The sequence below is a fragment of the Caenorhabditis briggsae genome, assembly GCF_000004555.2.
Source record: "Caenorhabditis briggsae complete genome, chrX, whole genome shotgun sequence".
Taxonomy (NCBI): domain Eukaryota; kingdom Metazoa; phylum Nematoda; class Chromadorea; order Rhabditida; family Rhabditidae; genus Caenorhabditis; species Caenorhabditis briggsae.
In genome coordinates, this window is record NC_013491.2 from 15,167,416 (window position 1) to 15,189,638 (window position 22,223).

Below are 22,223 nucleotides of genomic sequence, written 5' to 3' on the forward strand. Positions count from 1 at the left end.
CCAACTCGTCTCTATGTTTCTCGTTTTGTGTCTATCTACAGTAATCCGGCTTTGTGTCGACGACGTCGCTAGTAACAAAAACAAAACATTGATTTTTGTATAGGTATTATTCGTGAAATGACAAAAAAAGGAGAAAAAATACTCGTGGTGAAGTTGTCTGAACAAAAAAAAGGTGTCAAAAACAACAGATTGTTTTTTGAAGAGGCAAAATGTGTGTTTGCGCGTGAAGATGAGCAGCGTAACTTCTCATGGCTAGTCTGATGAACCGAAACAAGAATGATGAAAACACGACTCATCGATCTTAGTCAGTAATAATATCCCAAAAATTACTGTTTTATTTGCATAGATCACTAATTTTAAAAACAGGAAAATACCAACTTACGAAATATCAGCAAATGCATTTGGCACTACATTGGCTTGGGTTTCAGCATTAGGATTAGGAATGGTAGGAAATGACATAGGTGATTTCATGAATTGCAACATGGCTTCAGTATTCCCAGAAGCAGAAACAATTAATGTTTGGAGAGTTTCAAGTAGAGACGGAGTTGATTTTTCAGGGATAGTCTTAACTTTTGCACATTTTCTCTTTTTATATTTTCGTTTAGGAGGCATACTGATAAAAATTACGTAGGAATGTAAATTTTTCAGAAGCTTTGGACGTATAAATTAGTGCAATGAAGCATCCAGGTAGGACACAAAAAGCTGGGTGGTCTTGAAAAGTTTGCAAAATCAGAAAAGTTGTGCTGAATTCTCCGTATTTTTTCAAACTTTCAATTTAAAGTTTCCTAGATGTCATTTCCTACAAATATAATAAAAAGTTCTCCTTTCTATAATACTTCTTCAATATGAGATATATCTTTTCTGTGTTCAGGAAAGACACAAAAGGTCTAATTTCAATATCATACGAAAATTCGCGAGTAAGAAAAATGAGAAGTTATAATTTCGGGATTCTCTATGCTATTTCGGCAAGCCAGTACTGAAAATGGGATTATGCATTCTAAACGAAACTTTAGGTGCGCATCTTCTTAAGTCCCAAAATATAGTACGGTTGTTGTTACCATAATATTAGAAACAGAAAAAATAAAACAAAAACAAGACAAAACACTAATCTAAAAGATACATAAGTGGAATAATGATGAGCCCAAGAATTTCTATTCAAGTGGTAGTTCACACCTGCTAATTGTCAGCGGGGTGCACCGTTTTTGGTAATGTACTGTTTGTGTGTAGATGACATGTGTTATGTTATTGCTGGCAACTTCCGGATGGATATTTTGTGTACAGATTTGAATTTAGCGGTATCACATTTTTAGGAAGGGAATTTTGAAAACTAATAAAGTGGTTTCATTAAGTTATGATAATTTATGGCTAACCACCCTGAGCCAAAGAATGAGAAACTCAAGATTTTATACTTTTCGAAAAAAGAGAAAATAACTTATATCCATTTCGTTGTTATAAACCAAGAATGAGAAAACCAAATTGAATTGTTTTACATGGTTCAACATATTTTACCTGTTCACTCTTGACTGGTTATCAGAAATTTCTGTTTCCGGTTCAACTGAGATTATCCATATTCAAAAACTACGCTTCTCTTCCTGAATTCGTCTCACGCTTGAATTCAAATGATCTTTTAGACGTATTATCACACCACCACAATGATAAAAAGTTGAAAATCATAAAACAGGATTTCACTATGTTTCAAAGTAAAAAAAATCAGAAGTCATAACATCTCCAAAATACTGGAGACATCATCGGTGTCCGTTTCAATATTTGGAACACCCATGTGTTATTATAGGAAAGCGAACAAAAGGAACAAGAGCTACAGTAGGATTATCTTAGCAGAGAAGACAGTAGGCGGAGTCCCCCGTCACTGGATGGCCGTACGAAAGGCGGTGGATGAAGAAGAAGCAATACGAGAAGCGGACGGAGACGCAGATCCGGTAAACAACGGGCCCAGAAGATATGAAATTGTTTGAATTTTGAAATTTCTTGGAAAGAGAGACGACACTCTCATCTAGAGATTTTAGGTGTCAGGATGGGAGAGGATTTTCTACTTTTGCATAATTAGTATTAGTGGTTAAGAGACAGCGGGGAGGTGTTGTGAAATAATTTCACTGAAATTAGTTAAAATATGAGCGGTCTCGAAAAATTCGGTAAATTGTAAAAATCTAAAAATACTTTTGTCCGAAATCCATTCACGTTGAGAGCGATAGTTTTGACGAATTTTTTTAGGAAGTAGAACGATCTTTCATAATTCTTAAGCTTATTGTGAGTAGTGATCTCATTTTTACCATTTTACGACGATTTGTGTCGTTTTTGCAAGGGTTTTCATCATTTCAATTTTTTTCCGATTTAAATTGTTTTTTTAATTCCTATAGTTTTTGCTCTAAAGATCTCAACAGTTGTGAATTTATCTCACAATTGATTCATAACAAAAAAAGAAACAAATAACGTATATTATTATTAAAAAATAAAAAAAATGGTACAAAAAAGCAAAATGAAAAACCAATTTAGAACGATTGCAAAAAGAAACAGGGATGTTTCTCGAAAACTTAAGGAAAAAATTATTTCAAAATGAGCCAAATTTAAAGAAAGGTTGGGGTGAAGGGAGGAATGGTAGAAAAAATATGAATCAAGTTTCGAAATCTGAACAGTAAATGCGGTACATGGCTAAAAAATCACAATTAAATGTTTCCGCGGAAAATAGTCAACTTTAAAGAATTGAAAAAGTGATCCAGAATTTTTCCGTTTCTCCGACAAATGTATGCTATAATAAACAAAAACAGAGGTTTATCTTCTGAACAAATTGATTTCCAATTTTTGAGCTATGCTGTTTGCTGAATGCTTGAAATGGCCTTTTTGGAATTTTTCGAAATTTCTAGAATTCTGATTTTCTAAATTTCGGAATTTCGGGATTTCGGAATATTCCGATTTTTCAAGTTCTGACATTTCAAAATTCTGGAGTATTCCAATTTTGAAAACTCGGCATTTTGAAACAGAAAAGTTGTACATTAATAAACTGACGCTCAAATTTGGTATACTGTAATTTCCTGACAAATTAAGAAATTCTGGACTACTTTTTCGAAAATTTGAAATTGACTACTCTAAATGGAAAAATGAAAATATGATATATTTTTGTCCAATACTTCATATACTTTTCATTCTGGCAATATTCAGGTTTTAAACCTGATTCCAAAACCGGACCCGTAGTCTAACAGCTCTCCATGCTTGGTAAAGGAGTACCCTTTGATCCGCGGCGGGATCATTCAAGGTGAAAGAGGATGCCCAAGAGACAGTGGATGTTCTGATCCTGAAAAAAAACTATTTGAAACTTCAACTACGAATCAACTTTTGAAGACATTGAACATTGTTGAACAACATACTCAAAAAGTCATGATTATTTTGATATCATTAGTGCTTTTGTGAAACTATTTTCATCGGATAAATCTGGTTTTTTTATAGACTTGTATTTCAACTTACCATGACGTTGTGATTTAAATATTCGATCTCAAAATTAACCTACTCTATCAGAATCACCAAAAGTAAACCTTTTCAGCATTCTGACAATTTGGAAAAATCAGTGTTCGAGGCTTACATTAGATATTGAAAAACCACACTTGGAAAATGATAAAAAAATAAGTATCAAATATTGAGCACTAGAATAAGTGAAAAGGGCTTAGAGGCAGCTCAGAAGCCGAAAACCTTTGGTTAACCATTGAAATCTCATACCATACAAAAAATGTCTTCTTAATGAGGTATTACTTGTTCAAAAGTTAGCAAAAAACTATGTAATCCTGTTCCAACTGCTGTTTCCATGATCGCTGTCTAATTTTTTAAAATCAGACATTCTCCGAGAAGTGTATTTTGTCAAAAAAATTTTTGGGAGAAATGTTTCTGTGTCATTTTTCTCAGATTATTTACTGAATTTTGAAAAAAATTTGTCACTTCAGCTCTATTTTCAAGTAAGATACAGTTGACCAAACGATAAAGGATAAATGTACGATCAGCCGTGTATTTTTTGATTCTTCGTTTTTCACTGTTAGAGTTGTTTCAAGACAAACATTTTTCTACTACGAAATTTTTGCTCACCTCAAATTAGCGTTCATTTTGGTTGCTTCCGAAGAGGTCCGAGAAAATGAACCTGAAATTAGATTACCGTAAAAACTCTATTAGATAGCCATGGCACTCTATTGTTCGGGGGTGGTCTGGGGTGGCACTGTATTAGGAGGTGGCATTCAATTAGAGGCTGACACTTTTTTATTGGGATCCAATTTCTACTGAAACTCATCACAAAAGGACTCGACTTTCAACTTTTTCATGAAATGACTTTCGAGGTTTTCTTGATTTTTCTACTTCCTTTTCAGAGATTTTCGGAGTCTGATATTATTCTGAAACTTTTTTGACAAACACAGTATCTTTTTTGAACTTGAAAAAGGCTAGAAACCTAGTAAATGTTTTTTTGTGTTTCTCTTCAACTTTCACCACAGTGACATCAAATCCGAAGTGGCATTATATTAGGGCCTCGCACTCTATTGTTTGGAGGTGCTCTGGGGTGGCACTATATTAGAGGCTGGCATTCAATTAGGGGTAACTATCTAATAGAGTTTTTACGGTACTTTCTTTAAAGCAAAGCATTTACAGTATACAACAGATAGTACAGTGTCAGAAAACACTTCGCAACAATAAAAAGTTGAAAAAATAATTTTGAAAAATACAATTTTTATCCAAAGTTTTGAAGCACAGTATGCGGGATTTTTTACAAATTCGGTGGATTCAGAAGAAAAACTAGGAATGTGAAAAAGAAATTGATGGAATTTGACTAGCAGAAAGTTTGAATCTTACGTCGTTAGGGACAGAGAGTAGAGGGAGGAGATCGTTTAAAAAGTAGAGATCGAAAAAAGGAGCAACGGGTTTGAGAGGAAAATGCGGGGTATACTGGATGTACATGTTCAAGAGATAGCAACTAACTTTAGTTGATACAGGGAAGATCTTGGATGAAAAATACAATGGATGAGTTGAGATTTAGAATAAATAATTCGAGATTTTTTTACAATTTTAATAGTCCCACTCCAATTCATCCGGCCATACTGGTACGAGGCGTTGAGCTTTTCTATTGGCCATGATGACAGCTTTGGACTGCTCCAAGACGCTCGTAACGACTCTGATGGTGCGCCGAAAATGCTCCACACGAGCCTGAAAAATGTTGGTGAAACTTTGACTTTAAGTGCCACACACAGCCGAAAATTGAAAAAGAAAGAACTACCGTAAATACTTTAGTAAAAGCCCACCCTCTCTATAGGTTTACATACCGTATTTCCTCTAATTGAAGCCCATGGGCTTCAATTTTTGAACCTCTCTTTCAGGGTGGGCTTCTATTAGAGGTGGGCCTCTAATTTTCAATAATTAATTTTCAAAAAAAAATTTGTTCAAAAAAGCAGAAATGTGACAATTCGGAAGTTAAAAACTCTGAAGTTAGGTGTTTTTTTTTTCAATTTAAAGTTTTCATTCTGCAATCCTAAACTTCAAATTTCCGAATTTTTGAAATTCTGAAATTTCAGCATCTCAAAATTCAATATTCAGGAACTCTGTAGATCAGAAATCGATAAATTTAAATATTGAAAAAAAAACGCATGGGCTTCTACTAGAGGGTGGGCTTTTAATTATCGAAGCACCGCGCAAGGTGGGCTTCTATTAAAGGTGGGCTTCAAATAGAGGTGGGCTTCTATTAAAGGTGGGCTTCAAATAGAGGTGGGCTTCTATTAGAGGAAATACGGTATCTTGGTTCCTATGAGAGATTTTGAAAAACTGTCAACCGATAAAAAATTTTGTGATGTTATGATGAATGACTTATCAGTAGAAAATTTACTGAGAATTTTGAAGGAACTGAGATAATTGAGCTCAAAGTTCACATACTGGGTAGGCTTCTATTATAGTCCTTACGGTGTCAACTATTTGTTTATTTTTTTTGTCACTAAAACTTAAAATTTCTCAATTTCCGAAAAAATAGTTTGTTACCTGAAATTCTGAGTACGTCCTGATCCAGCAGAGTTCCCGACGAACTTGTGGAAGCTCGATGATGAATTGGACTACCCGGAACTTAGCGGTCGTCCCATCCGGGAGGTGGCCGTTGTGGAGACCCTGAAATAGTAAAATGTTTATTTCCCAATAGAAAGTTAAAGATGCGTCCTACCAGTTTCTGAATCAACCAACCCAACCCATGCTCCAAAAGGATTTTCTCCGCGGCCTGGGATTTGCTGAGCGGTGATGGAGTCATCTGAAAAAAATAGCTTTAAACTTCTCGAGAAAAACTGCGAATCCGAAAAAGGGAGATGAATTCGTGTGAAAGAAATTGAAAAAAGAGAGAACAAAAAACAGAATACAAGCGCCGATTTTAGAAAAAAAAGTGGGAAGTCTGGGTCCATAAATCACGTTGCGAAAATGAGCACCGTTTGAGGTACGTATCATTCACTGTCATTTGTAGAGCATCTTTTTGAAAAGGTGACGTCAGAAAAAAAAACTTCGATATCTCATTTTTGCTTTTGTGTTTTGGGGTCGAGCTTAATAGAGTTCTAAATGAATACTAGGGGAAAAAGAGGGTTGTTGAGAATAATGGGTTGTGTGAGTGAATGAGATTCAAGGAATTCGTGGGCATTTAATGTAGACTTAAAGACTTCGGGACAGCACATAAAACATTGATTTGAACATAAAAAAAGTGGTGGAGGGCTGAAACTGGATGTAATTACCTGCTATCAAAAGAAGTTCATCTAATAGCCACAGACAGGATAAAAATAGAAAAACTTTGATAAAAGATACAATAATTCAGACACGACATCTACACATATATCTAAAATAAGAAAAACAGAGGAGATTTTTTTGAAATGGAAAAGTGCCAAATGTTCAAATTGAAAATTTCGGGAAAAATCTCAAGAAATGTCAGAGAATTTATTAATTAAGGAACATTAAAAATTCAAAGTTTTGAACCTAATGAATGTCTGACACATCCCGAAAATTCGAAAAAATTCCGAACGATTCTCTAGTACAAAATGACAGAAATTCGGAAGAATTTTGAAAATCGATTGACGAATATTCGAAGAATTCCATCAAAAATCAGAATTCTTAAAAATATTCAAATCTTTCTGTTCAAATTTCGCAATTTCACAAAGTTCCAAATTTTTCTGTCAGAGCTGCAAAATTTCTTGAAAATTCAAAAACTAAGCATTTTTTGAAAATCGGAAAAAAAAGCTTCTTACAGAGAGTCGACGATTAGAGAAATTGCGAGCTTTCTGTGACATTCATGGATACTTAGAAAATTTTGATATTGGAATTCAGGAATTCCGGAAAATGCTAATTTTGTCGAAAACCAGGAATCTTCAAAAATTTAGAGATTTTTTTGAATTCTACAATAGTCGGAATACTTGAGAAAACCATTTCCGGAAGGTGGATATTCCAAAAAATACCGAAATGTCAAAATTTGAAGTTCCGATACTTTCTGTAATTAGGACAATCAAAAACTCCCAGAATAACTTGAATTTTCATTTTTGCTTTCCGCAAAACTGCTTTCTGCAAAACTTTCTAAAATTCTAAAAACCTTGAAAATTTTGAAAAATCGATAGAGCCCTTTTCCGAATGACGTTTTTTCAGAGAAATGATCTTAAAAATTTTGGATATATGGTAAATTTAGAATGTGCTAGAATTGGAATTACAGAATTTCCTGAAAATGCAATGTTTGTAGTCAGATTTGAAAGATCTAGAGAGGTTTGAAAAGTTTTCTAGAATTCAACAATTCAACAATTGTCGGAATTTTCAATTATTCTTGAAACACATCAAATTTTCTATAAAAAGTTTGACACTTTATAGGCTTATCACTCTAGATTCAAATGATTCTTCAAAAACAATCTAAAAACCTAAAAATGGGACAAGTTAGCAGTCTAGGTTGTAAAAAAAACGTATTCTTATGGAACTTATTTCCACACCTTGGGGAATCGGGAAATGCGAAGTGACTATTTTGATTAATTCGTACTAGTCGTTCAAGAGAGAGTGAGAGCATTTTTATGGGAGAGAGTTTTCCAATAAAAAGAGGCCTGGCGTTTTGCGTAGGTAACTGTCACACCATTCCTAGAACTTAAGAAGAGGAAGTATAGGCTTTTGGAGCATATGTCGATAATTTTTAAAAAATTGAAAGTTAGGATTTATCTATAAAAGTTTCATTTTTGGATAAGTTGATAACACAGAAAACGGGGAATCCAGTTTACTTTTAATACAACCCATATATGAACAAATAGAGAAAAATTATTGACATCTTTATTGCTGAATGATGTGTTCAATACAGTCGATCGAATCTTCCATCATCATTCGAACTTCTTCGATTTTGGTCTAAAATGAAAGTTCCAAGGTTGTTTGAAAAGTAGTGGTCACTTTTTTTTCTGATTGTCGTTGCTCATTAGATTTTTCAAATTTGTTTTTGTATTTCTAAGTGTCACGGATCGCATGTTCTATAAATTTGAAAACAAATTGCGCAAAAACTGTAGAATAGGCAAGAAAGACTGATTTAAAAAAAAGATCTAACGTGAGTTCTAACTTTTCCAATGTCTTCAAAATCATCACGCTAGAAAGATATTTCATATTCGAAAAAATTGTGTTTTTTGTCTTCTAGTCTTTGGAGTTCTACACAAATGGAATCGCCCAACTTCTGTTGCGCTAGCAAGAAATTATGAACTCAATGCCTAAGACATCTCTCATTGACTTCTTAATCAATGACGTGAAAAAAAATGACAACTTTTCGAACAACCTCATCATTTAGAACAATCCCTTTAATTGAATTTACTGTATCAAGTTCGAAAGGTGAAAACGGTCTGATCCTGTGCATGATTTGGTAGATGTGGCGAGTTCGCTCAAAGTCATCTGGGTTCTCCCAACGAGCAATGCAGCGGGTCTGAATGTTTTTAGTGATCAGCAGCAGTTTGAAGAATCAAAACAAACCGCTTTATCGTGTAAGCGATCCAGATATGCGCGAAACTTGAAGAGCATCGGACGCGTCTTGTGGTGTGCTATTTGGATGTGGTACGGTAGCGTGAAAAAAGTTAAAACGTTAAAAACGAAGTACAGAAACAGAAAAAAACAGATATCAAAAATCAGAAAACAACAAAAGCTGTCGTGAGGAATTAGTGAGAAATCAAGAGCACAGCATCCAGTGAGTGCGGAAAAAGTGATAAAAAAAATAAAACAGGAATTTTTTTCAGAATGTTATCTCAATATTTTCAGAAGTTCATGGTTCAGAAATAGGCAACGGAAACTACAGTATCTTAAAACGAATTTGAATTTTCTCAGAATTTTTTCCGCCTTCGTTCAGTTTTAGGCTCCAAGACATGCTCTGCATCCACGGCATTTTTTTCATCCAACTCACAGTTTTTCTAGACTTTCTTGACACCGAATAATCTTCTTCAAGATGTCTAAACAAAATTTATCATTTTTTGTCGTGAATTAGTTTTTTGTGCAATAAAATGGCTAACGGGAGAAGGAAAGTTGGACGAATAATGAGTATTTTCAAAATCAGGAGCTTCGGAAACAAGAAATTCAGGAGCTTTGGAAACAAGAAATTTCAGATTCCTGTAAATTCCAAAACTTTCGAAATAACATAACTCTATATCATCATGAAATTTTGGCAAATTTTGGAAATTTGGAAACTTGGGGATTTTTCGAAAAATCTTGTTTTTTTTGAGAACTTTTGAAAAATTTTGTTATCTATATTTTTGGTTTTAGAGATCTGTGAATCTCTGAAAAAACAAAAATTTTCAATCATTACAAAACTTCTAAATCTCACAAAAATTTCCAGAACTTCGGAATTTTAGAATTTCATCAGATTTGAGAAAGACTAAGATGTTGGTGAAACACTCAAGAGGCCCAAGTAAAATATGAAATCATATGAGTGGGTTAAAAATAAAGCACACTAAACCCACAAAAAAATCCCGAGCCACCCATAAAAAAATAAATCATTAATCAAACTGCACTTGTTCCATGCGACTTTTGTAGTAGCATTGACAGCTCATGAAATCACAGATTTCCATCCGTCAGGTTTTAAGCGTCATTCTCTTGGCTGAAAAAATATTGGCGAATGCCATATAAAAATTCAAAGTTAAAAACAGTTGAGTCCGAAGAACTTTAACGAATGTTAGGAACTTTCGGATATTTTGGAAAATGGGTTTTGAAATTTCAAAATCTTCCTTATATATAAAACGCTAGACGCGTCTGTCCGTCCCGATATCAGTCTGTCCGGTTTTTGATTTTTTTAATGAAAGTTTAGCCGCCACCAAAACCGAACCCGCGGCCTACCGCACAACGGCTGGGCACGCGACCAACTGCGCCATGCGGGCCACATAGAGAAAGGGGGAGGAAAGGAGTAGATGTTCTACAGTGTGAGAGAGAAGAATCAAAAAGTGAGGAATGGAACGACGAATGGTAAAAAGTGTTGAATTGCGCCGAAGGCGCAACAGCCAGCTGTTTGAAGCGCCGGAGGCGCAGGCTGGTAAGTTAATAATACAAAAATCCAAAATTTTTTCTAAGCGTCTATGCGTCGCAAATTCTCCAAAACTCGGTTGATGAGTTTATTGAATTAAACAGGTCGGAAACAGAAACTTCTGGACCACCAACATGAAGACAATTCCTTCCTCCATCAGGTGAGCTGTTTGACTTTTCGATTACCGTATTCAATCAGATCAATCGACCGAACTCAATCTGAAAATTAAAAACCGATAGGCCAAACTCAGTTAATTTGATACTGTGAATAGAATAATAGATAAAATTAGTTATCATGCTTAAGTAATAATGCCGCGTATAAACGCACGTTTTGTCATAAAAAGGCTCATCAGATCAATAGATTAATACTGTAGTAGTTCAGAAGTTACCCGAAAAAAGATGCCAGTACAAAATAATAGTAAAAAACAGTACCAAACCAACCAAGGATGACGTAGGGGAAAAACCTACCTTGAATTTGCAGCCCTCTGTCAATTCTTTTCCTGCCTGCGACTATCGTCAAACTGCAAAAATGTGAAAACATCAGACGTTGATGACTGGATTCTGAAAATGAAATCCAGAAGGCCACGTCGGTAAAACTGAGTACAGATTGAGCAACTAGTGGTGTGCTAAAGGCTATTATATAATTCCAAAAATGGCAACTAAGAATTCACCGGAGCCCATATTGGAAAATGGAAAGGAGGAGTACCCGTAGTACTAATAACCGACTTGCAACGCGTAAGAGAAAAGTCAAACCTAAGTGGCGAAGGTGAAGAAAAATCACCAACCTTACAACTTCCGGTATTTCAACGTCGGTCAAATTTCGTTGCGGATTTCCATGGACGCATTTGATTCCGAGGACATCTAGTTAGCTTCTTCTTCGTTCATATTTTGTCTCTGAAACTTCAGCATCATCATTTCCGGTAACACATTTGGGTAAATCTGAAAATACACATAAGCTTAAATTCACCAAGATCATTTGAAAAAGTGACCCGTATTTTGTTTTTGAGACTTTCAGACTACTTTCTGAGACAAAAGACTTCATTCTTGAGCAAAATTGATTACTGGGCAGTACGAGGTTAGATAAACCATCATTCTACTAAAAGAAGCCTATTTTAATTGTCATCTTTGAACTCAGTTACCTTGATTTCTGTACAAAATATCAAAATTTGATCCACTGATAAAATTATGGTGATTGAATGATAGATAATTCATCAGTTGACAATATTTAGATATCTTAAACAGAAATCAGGATAATTGAGCCCAAGGTTGACGGTTTGTGTGGGCTTCTATTAGAGGAAATACGGTATATATTAGGTTTGTAATTCTTTTGGACCGTCATATCTCAGCGTTGATTCAACTTTTTATTATTCTGTTTTTTCTATATTGTAGTACTAGTTCTACATGTTTAAAAGATTTGTTGAAATTACTGACGGCGTTCATAATGACCGAGAATTTGCTCAGAGACCACCATGATCTCAGGGGTGTTTTTTTCTGCAAGTTTCTTCAAGGTCACAAATGCAGCGTAGCTTGTCGTAAACTGTGTACCGTGTTGGGCGAAAACTTTATGTCCTACACTACAATGAAGTTTTGGTTCAAAAGGTTTTCCGAAGAGACTACGATCTCAAAGTTCCGGTTGACCAAGTGTTGATCTTCACGAGGATATCTCTAGAGCGCTAGAAGAAGAACCAAGAGTAACGTCACACGAGCTTACAGCGAGTCTCAACCGTCTTCTAAAAACCATCATTGATCATCTTCATGAATTCGGAGAATAGCAAAAGTTTGGTCAACTCGTTCCTCACCTTTTGACGGATTAACGAAAACCATTGCGTTGCGACTTGGCACATTCTCGGCTTATTATGAAACTCAGCACCAATTGGGGTGAGAATATTATCAATGATGACGAGTAGAAAAAGACGATGGATTCCGGCCGAGGAAGCCGCCACAACGGACATCAAAAGAGAGCTTCACAAGAAAAAAGTTATGTTGTCCATTTGGTGGGACAGTGAAGGCGTTATCTTCAGAAGACTTCTTCTAGACGGCGTCACTATCAATGCGGACCTCGACTGCACTCAGATGGAAAAAGTGTTCCCGGATTATCGATCAAATTGCCAGAATAATTTCCACTTGTTGATGATTCATGACAACGCAAGGCCACCCCCTACATCGACGAGCCGTCAGACGCTCCAGATGCTCGGAGTCAAGGTCTTCTGTCACCCATCGTATTCAACAGACCTTGCCCTATCTGAATAGCAACTAATCCGTTCCCTGAAAAATCACTTTTATAGGCGAAAGTTCCATGATAGAAAGGATGTCGAAAAGTGGTTGGACGACGTTTTCGCTTCCCAGCTTCCCGAGTTCTACAGTCATGGAATCGCTTAACTTTCATCGCTTTGACAAGTAGTCATTGATACTATTGGTGAATAGATCACACATTGAATTTCGTTTTATGTGAATAAATTTTGTCCCGAAAAAAATTCAAAAAATTACAAAGACTTTTCGCTCAACCTAATATATGTATATATATTTTTTTGTAGTCAAAATTCATAATTTTTGACACAATAATTTTTGAAAATCCCCGGAATAATGCTGTATGTGGGAAAGTGAAGAACCTACCTTCAATTATCTCGGTTCCTTCGACCTCTGGTTGTTGCTTTTTCCGAATCTGAAAATAAATTTCAACAGGCCACAAAAGCTTAAGTTCACCGGGAGGAGTAAATTGACCCGTAGGTTTTTTCAGTCTCCAGACATTGACAAGACTAGACCCGTTTTTTTTCGATTAACTGGTATTATGCACCGGTAATCATCAATTGGTTCCTATATTATTGTCGAATTAAAAAAAAAGTGGAACCTGAAAATTTGAAAGGCATAGCTTTTTTTGATTTACGAAAAAGTGCGGCAAAATGTAATATATCAGACTTTCGACTCGTTCGAACTACTTTTGCAATTTAGCTTGGTTTTTCAATGAAAAGCAGATTCTAGCAATGCTAGCGATCATTTTCATACTAAGAAATCTAAATTTTGGCCAGAAAATCTCACTAAATTCACAGAAACAATTTTCGTTTACTACTGTGGTGATTTCGAGGCAAGGCCTCAAAAATTGACTGGGAAGCCGCCCGCAAAATTTTCCAGGTCCCACTTTTTTAATTCGACAATATGCCTTATAAGAAGTCACCGGGTGGGAGCTTATAGTGGTGTAAGGAAAACCTACCTTGAACTGTGTTCCCGAGAAAGAAGTCCAGCATCCTCATCACATTTGGAATAAGTCGTTTAGCTGGAAAAATAACCAGAAGGAAAGCAAAAGCCGCATAAGTGATCAGAACTTTGAAAATTTTGGAGTTTCAATCACTTTTGAACGGTATCCTTTTTTAACGGCATTCCATATATTCGATAATTCAGAAAAGGTAATATTTCAAAAAAGTTTAAAAAATCTTCCGCAGAATTTCGAAATTATGAAAAGTTATGGGAGATTCGGAGCTTTACAGAATTTTAAAATTAGTTGGAACTGTTATTATTTTTTAGAAATTTTCAAGATTTCAAAACTTTTGGAGAACCTTTTTTTTTAATTGGAACTTTGAAAAGAATGGAATTTCGAAAAATTTTGTTGGAAACTTGGTACATCCGAAATTGAGAAAGTTGAAACTATAAACAATTCTTGTGAAACTTTTGGAAGTTTTTGGAAAGTTTTGGAAACAAGAAAAAATATTTCTGAAAATTTTCGGAAAATGGTCTACAAAATACTTTTTTGGAACATTTGAAAAAAAGAAATTTGGTACATCCGAAATCAAAAAAAATTTGGAGTTTTTGTAAAGTCTTGGAATTTCACGACATTTGGAAATCTTGGAATTGGTTGGAATCCTGATCCCTTCGATGAGCTTCTCGTTCTTTCCAATTCTGTTGATTTTCGGCAACATCGCTTCCGGTTGACTTGTTCTGAAAATAAATTCCAACAGGCCACATAAGCTTAAGTTCACCGGGAGGAAGAGTGACCCGTATGTTTTTTTTTCTCGGTAACCGGACTTTCTGATATTGAGTATATGTAGAGATTCAAGACAATATTAGACCCGTTTTTTTCAGTTAATCGGTATCAGATAATAATGCACCGGGAATCATCAATTGGTTCCTATATTATGCCTAATAAAAAGTCACCGGGGTGGGAGCCTATAGTGGTGTAGGTAAGACCTACCTTGAACGTTGTTGTTCCGGAAAATGTGTCGACATCCTCGTCCCATCTTGAAGAAGTTGGTCAGCTTCTGTGCTCTGATTATCAGCGATTGATTGACGACTTCATGGTTAGCCTGACCTGAAAATAAAAACCGAAAGGCCACGTAAGCATAGCTGAATAGTACAGCAGTGAATGGAAAAGAATCTGGAGACTGAAGCGTATTGGCATATCAGGAAGGCAAGAAGGGAAAATAGGAACTAGTAGTTCGGGCACCCGTATTTTATTGAGCAAGTAAGGGAATTCACCGGGATTGAATGAAAAACTGGGACATTTCAGAATAAGTGACACCGGTCTTAATGCTTAGCATCGCGGTGTAGGTGAGTCGAAACCACCTACCTGTATATGAAGTTACAAAGGCGGCAAAGGCCACTGAAAATTGGTCGTTATCTCGAATATGATAATTTGTGAGCATCCATGATCCATGACGAGTTTTTGTTGGAAGAATTCCATCATGTTGATTCGATCCCCTCGACCTGAAAATAGAAAACCGAAAGGCCACGTTAGCTCAGAGTGGAGGGTGGGGATTTTCATGATTGGTAGACCCGTTTATAGCTTGTGGGAACTGTCTGGAGGAATTGGGAGAATTAACGGTAAGGCACGCGGTGAATATGTAGTAGATAATATTTGAAGCTGGAGCAGTTTAAAGAAACTGTGAAAAACCTAGATTAAAAGTTGGCAAGTTGTAACCCGCAAAGCTAAGCTAAGGTGGCGAGAGTGATTAAAAATCACCCACCTGGATATTCATAATATTTTACAGCAGTCCCAGTCTCTTTGATCCGACGCTTCACCATTCAATACAATCGCTATTCCTATCGACGCCGAAATCTCGAAAATCCATATTTGCCGCTTCATCTCAGTAATTCAAGTTTGTGAGCATCCATGATCCATGACAAGTTTTTGTTGGAAGAATTCCATCATGTTGATTCGATCCACTCGACCTGAAAATAGAAAACCGAAAGGCCACGTTAGCTTAGCAAAAAGGGGTAGGGTGAAATCGTTGTCTGGAGAATTCGCAAAGATGAATGTTGGAAAATGTGGGAGAATTTAGTAGACATGAATATTGAAGATTGAAGACGATGTAGCTAGTAGAAAACATTTGAACTGTTGGTAAGGTGAAAAGACCCGGGAAGCTAAGCTAAGGTGGCGAGAGTGATTAAAAATCACCCACCTGGATTTTCATAATTTTCCCGCAGTCTCAGTCTTTTTGATTTGACGCTTTAAGATCTAGTAGTGTTGGATATGACCGTCATTGATTGGGCGTCATCTCAGATATGATAGTTTTCGCGCATTTATGAACTTCGATCAGCTTTTGTTGCAGGATGTTCTTCGTGTTGTTTTGCTACATCCAACCTGAAAATAAAAACCGTAGGGGCACGTTAGTTTAGAGTGGGGGGGGGGGGTGTGGGAATCTTAATGGTTGATGAACCTTTTTTTTAGTTAGTGGGAACTGTCTGGAAAAATTGGAGAGTTAACTACCAGGGCGGCAAGGCGTGCGGTGAATAGAGAATATTTGTAGGCGGCAGAAAACGTTGGAATTGTAGATAATAGAGAATAGTTGAACTGTTGACAAGGTGGCCCAGGAAGCTAAGTTAAGGTGGCGAAAGTGTTGAAAATCACTAGCCTGGTTACTCATGTTTTTTTACAGCAGTTTCAAAATTCTTGATGCGACGCACATCCATTGCATACCGCTTGACGCACACCGACGTCTCGAAAATTAAAATTTTTCGAGTCTCTTCCAGAATTTTCCATAAACGAGGTCGCACCAAGGAAATTTGTCTTCAGATGTTCTTGTTTTTCCATGATTGCTTCATTTTTGAGGCGTTTTTGTGTGTTGCTGCAATTTTTGTTTCTCTACCGTTCACTCCATCAAATCTGAAAATTAAAACCTATGCTCAAGTGGCGAAAGTGATTAAAAGCCACCAACCTGGATCTTCATGACTTTTTTCCAGCACTCCCAAGCTTTTTCATGCGATGATCCACCATCCCATATTGCTATTCATATTGCCACCGACATCTTGAAAATCCATTTTTGCAGAAACTTCGCCTCTCTTTCTTTCAAAAATGTAACATAATCGCAAATTAGTCGGAAAATAAGTACACAGGGAATTCAACCCAAAGAATTGAAAATTAAGAAAAATGAAACCAGCTTTATCAAAAACTACTTTACTCGTACAAATAAAAAAAAAAGATCGAGTGAGTTTCAGTTAAAAATGGTAAATTTTGAGAGAGCGAAAGTGAAAGTTTAAAATTCTGAAATTATTTTGAAATTTTGAAATGTTCAAAAAATCTTGCGGATTTCCAAAAATTTAAAACCAGTGAAAAAGCAGAATTTGACATGTATGACTTTTTTTTCAGATTATTAACCTTCAGCAATTTTCGAATTATCTAAATTGACAATTTTAAACTGAAAATTGAAACAATATTGAATTTCGCGATCACTTTACTGATTCTTCAAATAGTGGCTCCACTCGATGACCATTTTTTGCGCCTCCACAACATTCTCCTGAAAACGGAATTTACACAAATGAAATAACACGAATGAAAAATTGATTTTTACCTCGCAGAGGCCACAATGCACCATTTCTGCGACACTATCCAAGATCGCTTGTAGAATCCCATTTCTTTGGGATAGATCTTCGTAAGCCGGGTGGCCTTTCTTGGGAACTCCATGGAAGGAGTTCACCTGAAATGAAATTCAATAAGCAACATTTTAAAAAGCCGATAAACTAACAATTTTCTCTCCCAGCATCTCGAGCTGACAATGCAGCTGGAACACTGTGGCCTTCTTTGATTCCATGATGTCTGGAAAAAGATTATAGTTATTAAAAGCTGATTGATTAAGCACACGGAGGTTAAGAAAAGAGAACGTGCAAATAAAAACAAAAACGAGCAAGTGTTGAGGAGGAGTTGAAATTTCTGGAAGGGAAAGAAATCGTGAGAGCAAAAGAAAATTGTTGTAATCCGGATGAAGCTAAATAGAGAATTCCGATAGAAATACGGTTTTCTCTTGAAAAGCAGGAACTTCAAGAAAATTAGCAATGATGATAAAAGAAATTCTATGTACAGTACCAATCAATGAGACTGATTTTGACCATTTGGGTGGGCCTCTATTTTTCAATGATTAATTTTCAAAAAAATTTTTTTCAAAAAATCAGAAATTAGACAATTCGGAAGTTAAGAGTTCTGAAATTCGGTGTTTTTTTCAATTTGAAGTTTTCATTCTGCAATTCTAAACTCCGAATTTCCGCATTTATGAAATTCTGAGATTCCAGAATCTCAAAATTCAATATTCAGGAACTCTGTAGACAAGAAATTGAGAAATTTAAAAGTTGAGAAAAAACCCATGGGCTAAGAGGGTGGGCTTCTATTTTTCGAAGCACCTCGCGGTGTGGGCTTCTATTAGAGGGGGGCCATAGAAGTGGGAATAGAGGTGGGCTTCTATTAGAGGAAATACGGTATTTGCCGATTTCTGGAAGGCACCTTTTTTTAAATACAAATACGGGAAAAAATGGGAGTCTTTCAAAAATCAGCAAATACATAACTGAAACGCTAGAATTTTTGAAATTCTCCGTGAGAGTTTGACAGCCGAACTCCAGACTCTTGAAAATGGTCAATATCAACTGAAAGACACGTTTTGTTATCTTATTGGCCGGTACTGTACGGTAGGCTCTTACAAGTAATGAATATGTCCGTTGATTTCGATATTTTTTCGAAAAGGCGGTTGATCGGAATTCAACGTTTTTCTGATCCGGGATCAAAGTTCTAAAGTTAGGATCAAAGTTCTAAAGCTTGCTCAATAGCTAGGAACTGTAACATTCAGACTGAATAACCAAATTTCAACTCAAACGGTAAAAATCAGCTGGTTGGACGGACACCGGGGGTGTATAAAATTTGAAATTCTGAAAATTCAGAGAAAAAAAATTACTGAAAAAAAAAACTGAAATTTTTATTAAAAAAGGAAGATCCGAAATGCAAACCGTCCAAAAAAATGAAAGTGAAAAATATTGAATTATTAAAGGTTTCAGCGAGAAAATATTTTCAGTCATTTTTCGAAATTTCGAGATTGTTCCGAAATTTTCAAAAATAAGGAAAAAATTTCAGATCATATGTTTCCGAAATCGCAAGATCAGAAATTTAGGAAAAATGTTGTTTTCCGAACTTTCCGAAATTCGGGAAAAGAGCCGGGTCGTGTTTTTTAATAATTATATATATTAATGGTCAATTTTTTGATTGGAGTAGAAAAATGTGATTTTCGTGATGTCAAAATCAGAAAACAATACAAAAATCAATTCGAGAGCAATCAAACTTAAAAAGGATCTTCCAGACCATTCTGAATATCTGAAACGTAATTGATCAACATTACAAATTAACATGCTATTAGGTTGGTAAAAAAGTAATGCGCGTTTTTGATGTACTTTATTTTTATTGTAAAAATGAAACAAAAGGACATCAATCGAGAACATACTTTCCATCATTATCGACCACTCTCTGCCAACGCATGGGCGAAAATTCGATGCCTCTCGTGAAGAACCTCACTGGCTGTGATTCGAAGTAGTTCGTTACCCAGATTTTCACTTTTCCCCCATTCTTGAACGTTTTCTCAAAGAGATGATGCTGCATTGGCCTGAGCAAGTCATAGTCGGATAGTGCGAAATTTGGGCTACAAGGCGACTGTAAAAGCACTTCCCAGTCTATCTTCAAAAAAAATTTTGAGTGATTTTTGCGGTGTGTGGTCGAGAGTTGTCGTGAACCAGAAACTTCGCTGATGAGCCCACTCCTTGCCGTTTGAGCACCTGGTCCACCCGGTTCAGCTGACCTTTATCACAATTGGTAGTCACTATTTGACAATGCTTTAGAAATTCAAAACACCTCAGGCCTCGCAAATTCCACCAGACACAGAACATATCCTTTTCCCCGTGCATGTTCGGTTTTGGTGTCGGTTTCGGTGATTCGTCATGATTCAGTCACTGCTTTTTCTATTCAAAGCACTCGCATTGAGTCCATCTCTCATCCAATATCAAAATTGGATCCAAGAAACCAAGACTTTTTGAACGGCGCAAGATAAAACCGGCCACATCGATGCGCTTTTTCTTGTTATCGTCAGAAAGTTCGTGTGACACCTTTTTTCTGCATCTGTTTGCTTTCCAGAATTGTGATTAAGGTGCGATTAGACTGTTCTGATAAGCAGCTAGTTGTTTGGCACGGGTCCAGTTCGCTTGCTGATCTCAAGAAATCGTTGACAACGCTTTTTAGACGAAACTGCGTGTTTAGCCTTCCACGCTTTCTTCGACGCTTCTGGAACGTCGAAACCAGCGTCGATATTAATTTTTGGATAAAGCATCTTATTAAAATACTGACGGAAAAAGGCGATGTGCTTCGGCGGCGGCTTTTCCGTTTTTGAATTCATGGGAAAATAAGACTCGAAAACGAACATTTTGATTGGCCATCTTTTTGAAAGTTTTTCCCTATTCAAAAATTGATTCGAACAGTGAAGTAACAATAAAAAACAAAGTTAAAGACATGTTATTTGAAATAAAGAAAAAATTGAGCCGAACAACCTATTCACAGGCGAAATATAAAACACAAACATAGCGCGCATTACTTTTTTACCAACCTAATATTATAATAACAATACTATATGTGAAAAAGCAAATCATGCAGTGTGCCAGTTGAACCAAAAAAAACTTTATGTGAAAGTTGGCTGCACACGTAGTACTTTCCACATTCAACTTAATTCGACTTATCGAACATTCCAGCTTACCTGAAATTTGTTAGGGAAGCTATGCAAGTCATGCCAAGCGCGAGATCCATCCAACACTGAAACCTTAGCACTTCGCCTTGTCTTGAAATTCCTGTTTATCGATTTGTGTCTGTTCGAAGCCCATAAGTCATTTGAAAATATTGAAAATCTTACTTGAAAAGTGATTCCTTGGTCATGTTTTCCAGTTTCTAAAGAGTATTTCATGCATAGCCATACTATAATTAAAAAACAATAATAATAATAATGATAAATTCAGAAAACGCGCGTTGAGTAAAATCTTGCCAATAGATTTTGACGTCTTGAAACTCTTGCGCTATTCTGAATTGAAATTAGTGAACAAATTTTGCAGGTGCCTGCAACAAACCCATTTTCATGAGTGTCGTGGTAAAAACGGTTGTATTCTCTATTCTAAACCTCCGGAGTTAATTTCAATTATATACTCCGCCACTTTCACATTTTATTTTAAATCTTGTGGACAATCCGCAAAAAAGATACCGTAACCCTAATGCAACACCCCCTTTCCCAAATCGTCCTTGTTAAAGGTGGGGCGACATGAAAAAATAATGTTCTCCGAATTTCTTTCGAATTTGTCCCTTGAGGAGTTGTTGAACTTGTCGGGGCGAGTATTGAAGGTGCGGTGCAGCTACCGATTGAGCCACGCGGGCGAAGGAGGAACGGGCGCCCGACGGTAAACATAAGGGTGAGGACGGCAGCTGTACGCAGAGGGACATTAGGCAATGTACACCGTTACGGTAGAATGCGCACCCTGGCCCCAAAAATCCACCGGAAAATCTTATGTTTCCCCACCTTTAAGCCGTTATATCTCATTCCCTGTCAAAGGTATCAAAAAGTGATCAACTGACAAAACATTTCTTACAATATCAAAAATATTTTGTCAGTCAATTACATTTTGATATTTTTCACAAGAACCAAGATAAATAGGCTCAAAGTTGAAAGTTAGATATGACGTTCTATTAGAGTGTTCTCGGTATTCATCAAAAGTGATATTTTTCCGAGTTGTACCCGAAACTTTTCCAAGAAGCCCCTGATCAAAGATTGCCCATAACACGTCATATTCTTTGTCCCACGGTCAGTCCATTCTGTGCTCAACTCTCCGCGCACTCCGACATCTTTAAAGAAGTCCCCAATATCTTGATTTACGATCACATTTGCGCAAATCAAATTACTATTTCAAAGATCTAACACTTATAAACACCCTTCCCTTAACATCTTCCCGATTTTCTTAATCTAAACAATTAGTTTGGCTTCCTGTACTCGTCATACCGTATTTCCTACTATAGAAGCCCACTCAATTGATAAACTTTGACCTCAATTATTTGGTTTCTATTAAAGATATCAAAAATTTGTCAAAAAAAAGAAAAATTGTGATAAACAATTTGGCAGCAGACAATTTTTTGATACCTTCCCCAGAAAACGAAACAATTGCGCTTAAAGTTGGCGGTTGGAGCTTATATTTGAGGAAACACAGTGAATCAAAAGAAGGGTGCCATTAAATTGACGGATTCAATCGAAGAAAGTTTGCGCGTGTATCCTTTCCTCCACATACTTTCCATATTTCAGTGTATAATAGCATAGAATCTATACTTTTTCGATAATAGGGCACAAATGTCATGAGATTTCCTGGCAATGCACAGATTGCGTCTACATCAGCCTCTTCGCTGCGTCTCTTTGCAACGAACGCGCCTCTTAGCTTTCTGCCTCTCAAAGCTA

General features: G+C 36.3%; 2 protein-coding genes across 2 annotated transcripts; both read right to left on the bottom strand.

The window, feature by feature from the left end:
• Positions 1-5,052: 5,052 nt before the first annotated feature.
• CBG27919 lies at positions 5,053-6,271 on the bottom strand (the record flags this gene model as incomplete). The annotated part of the gene is made up of 3 exons (XM_045240193.1): positions 5,053-5,190; positions 6,013-6,135; positions 6,188-6,271. The coding sequence occupies 3 exons, from the start codon at positions 6,269-6,271 to the stop codon at positions 5,053-5,055; spliced, it is 345 nt and encodes a 114-aa protein (XP_045097917.1).
• Positions 6,272-15,592: 9,321 nt separating this feature from the next.
• On the bottom strand, positions 15,593-17,528 carry CBG27920 (the record flags this gene model as incomplete). The annotated part of the gene is made up of 4 exons (XM_045240194.1): positions 15,593-15,669; positions 17,096-17,135; positions 17,289-17,414; positions 17,463-17,528. 4 exons carry the CDS (start codon positions 17,526-17,528, stop codon positions 15,593-15,595), a joined length of 309 nt encoding a protein of 102 aa, XP_045097918.1.
• Positions 17,529-22,223: the final 4,695 nt, after the last annotated feature.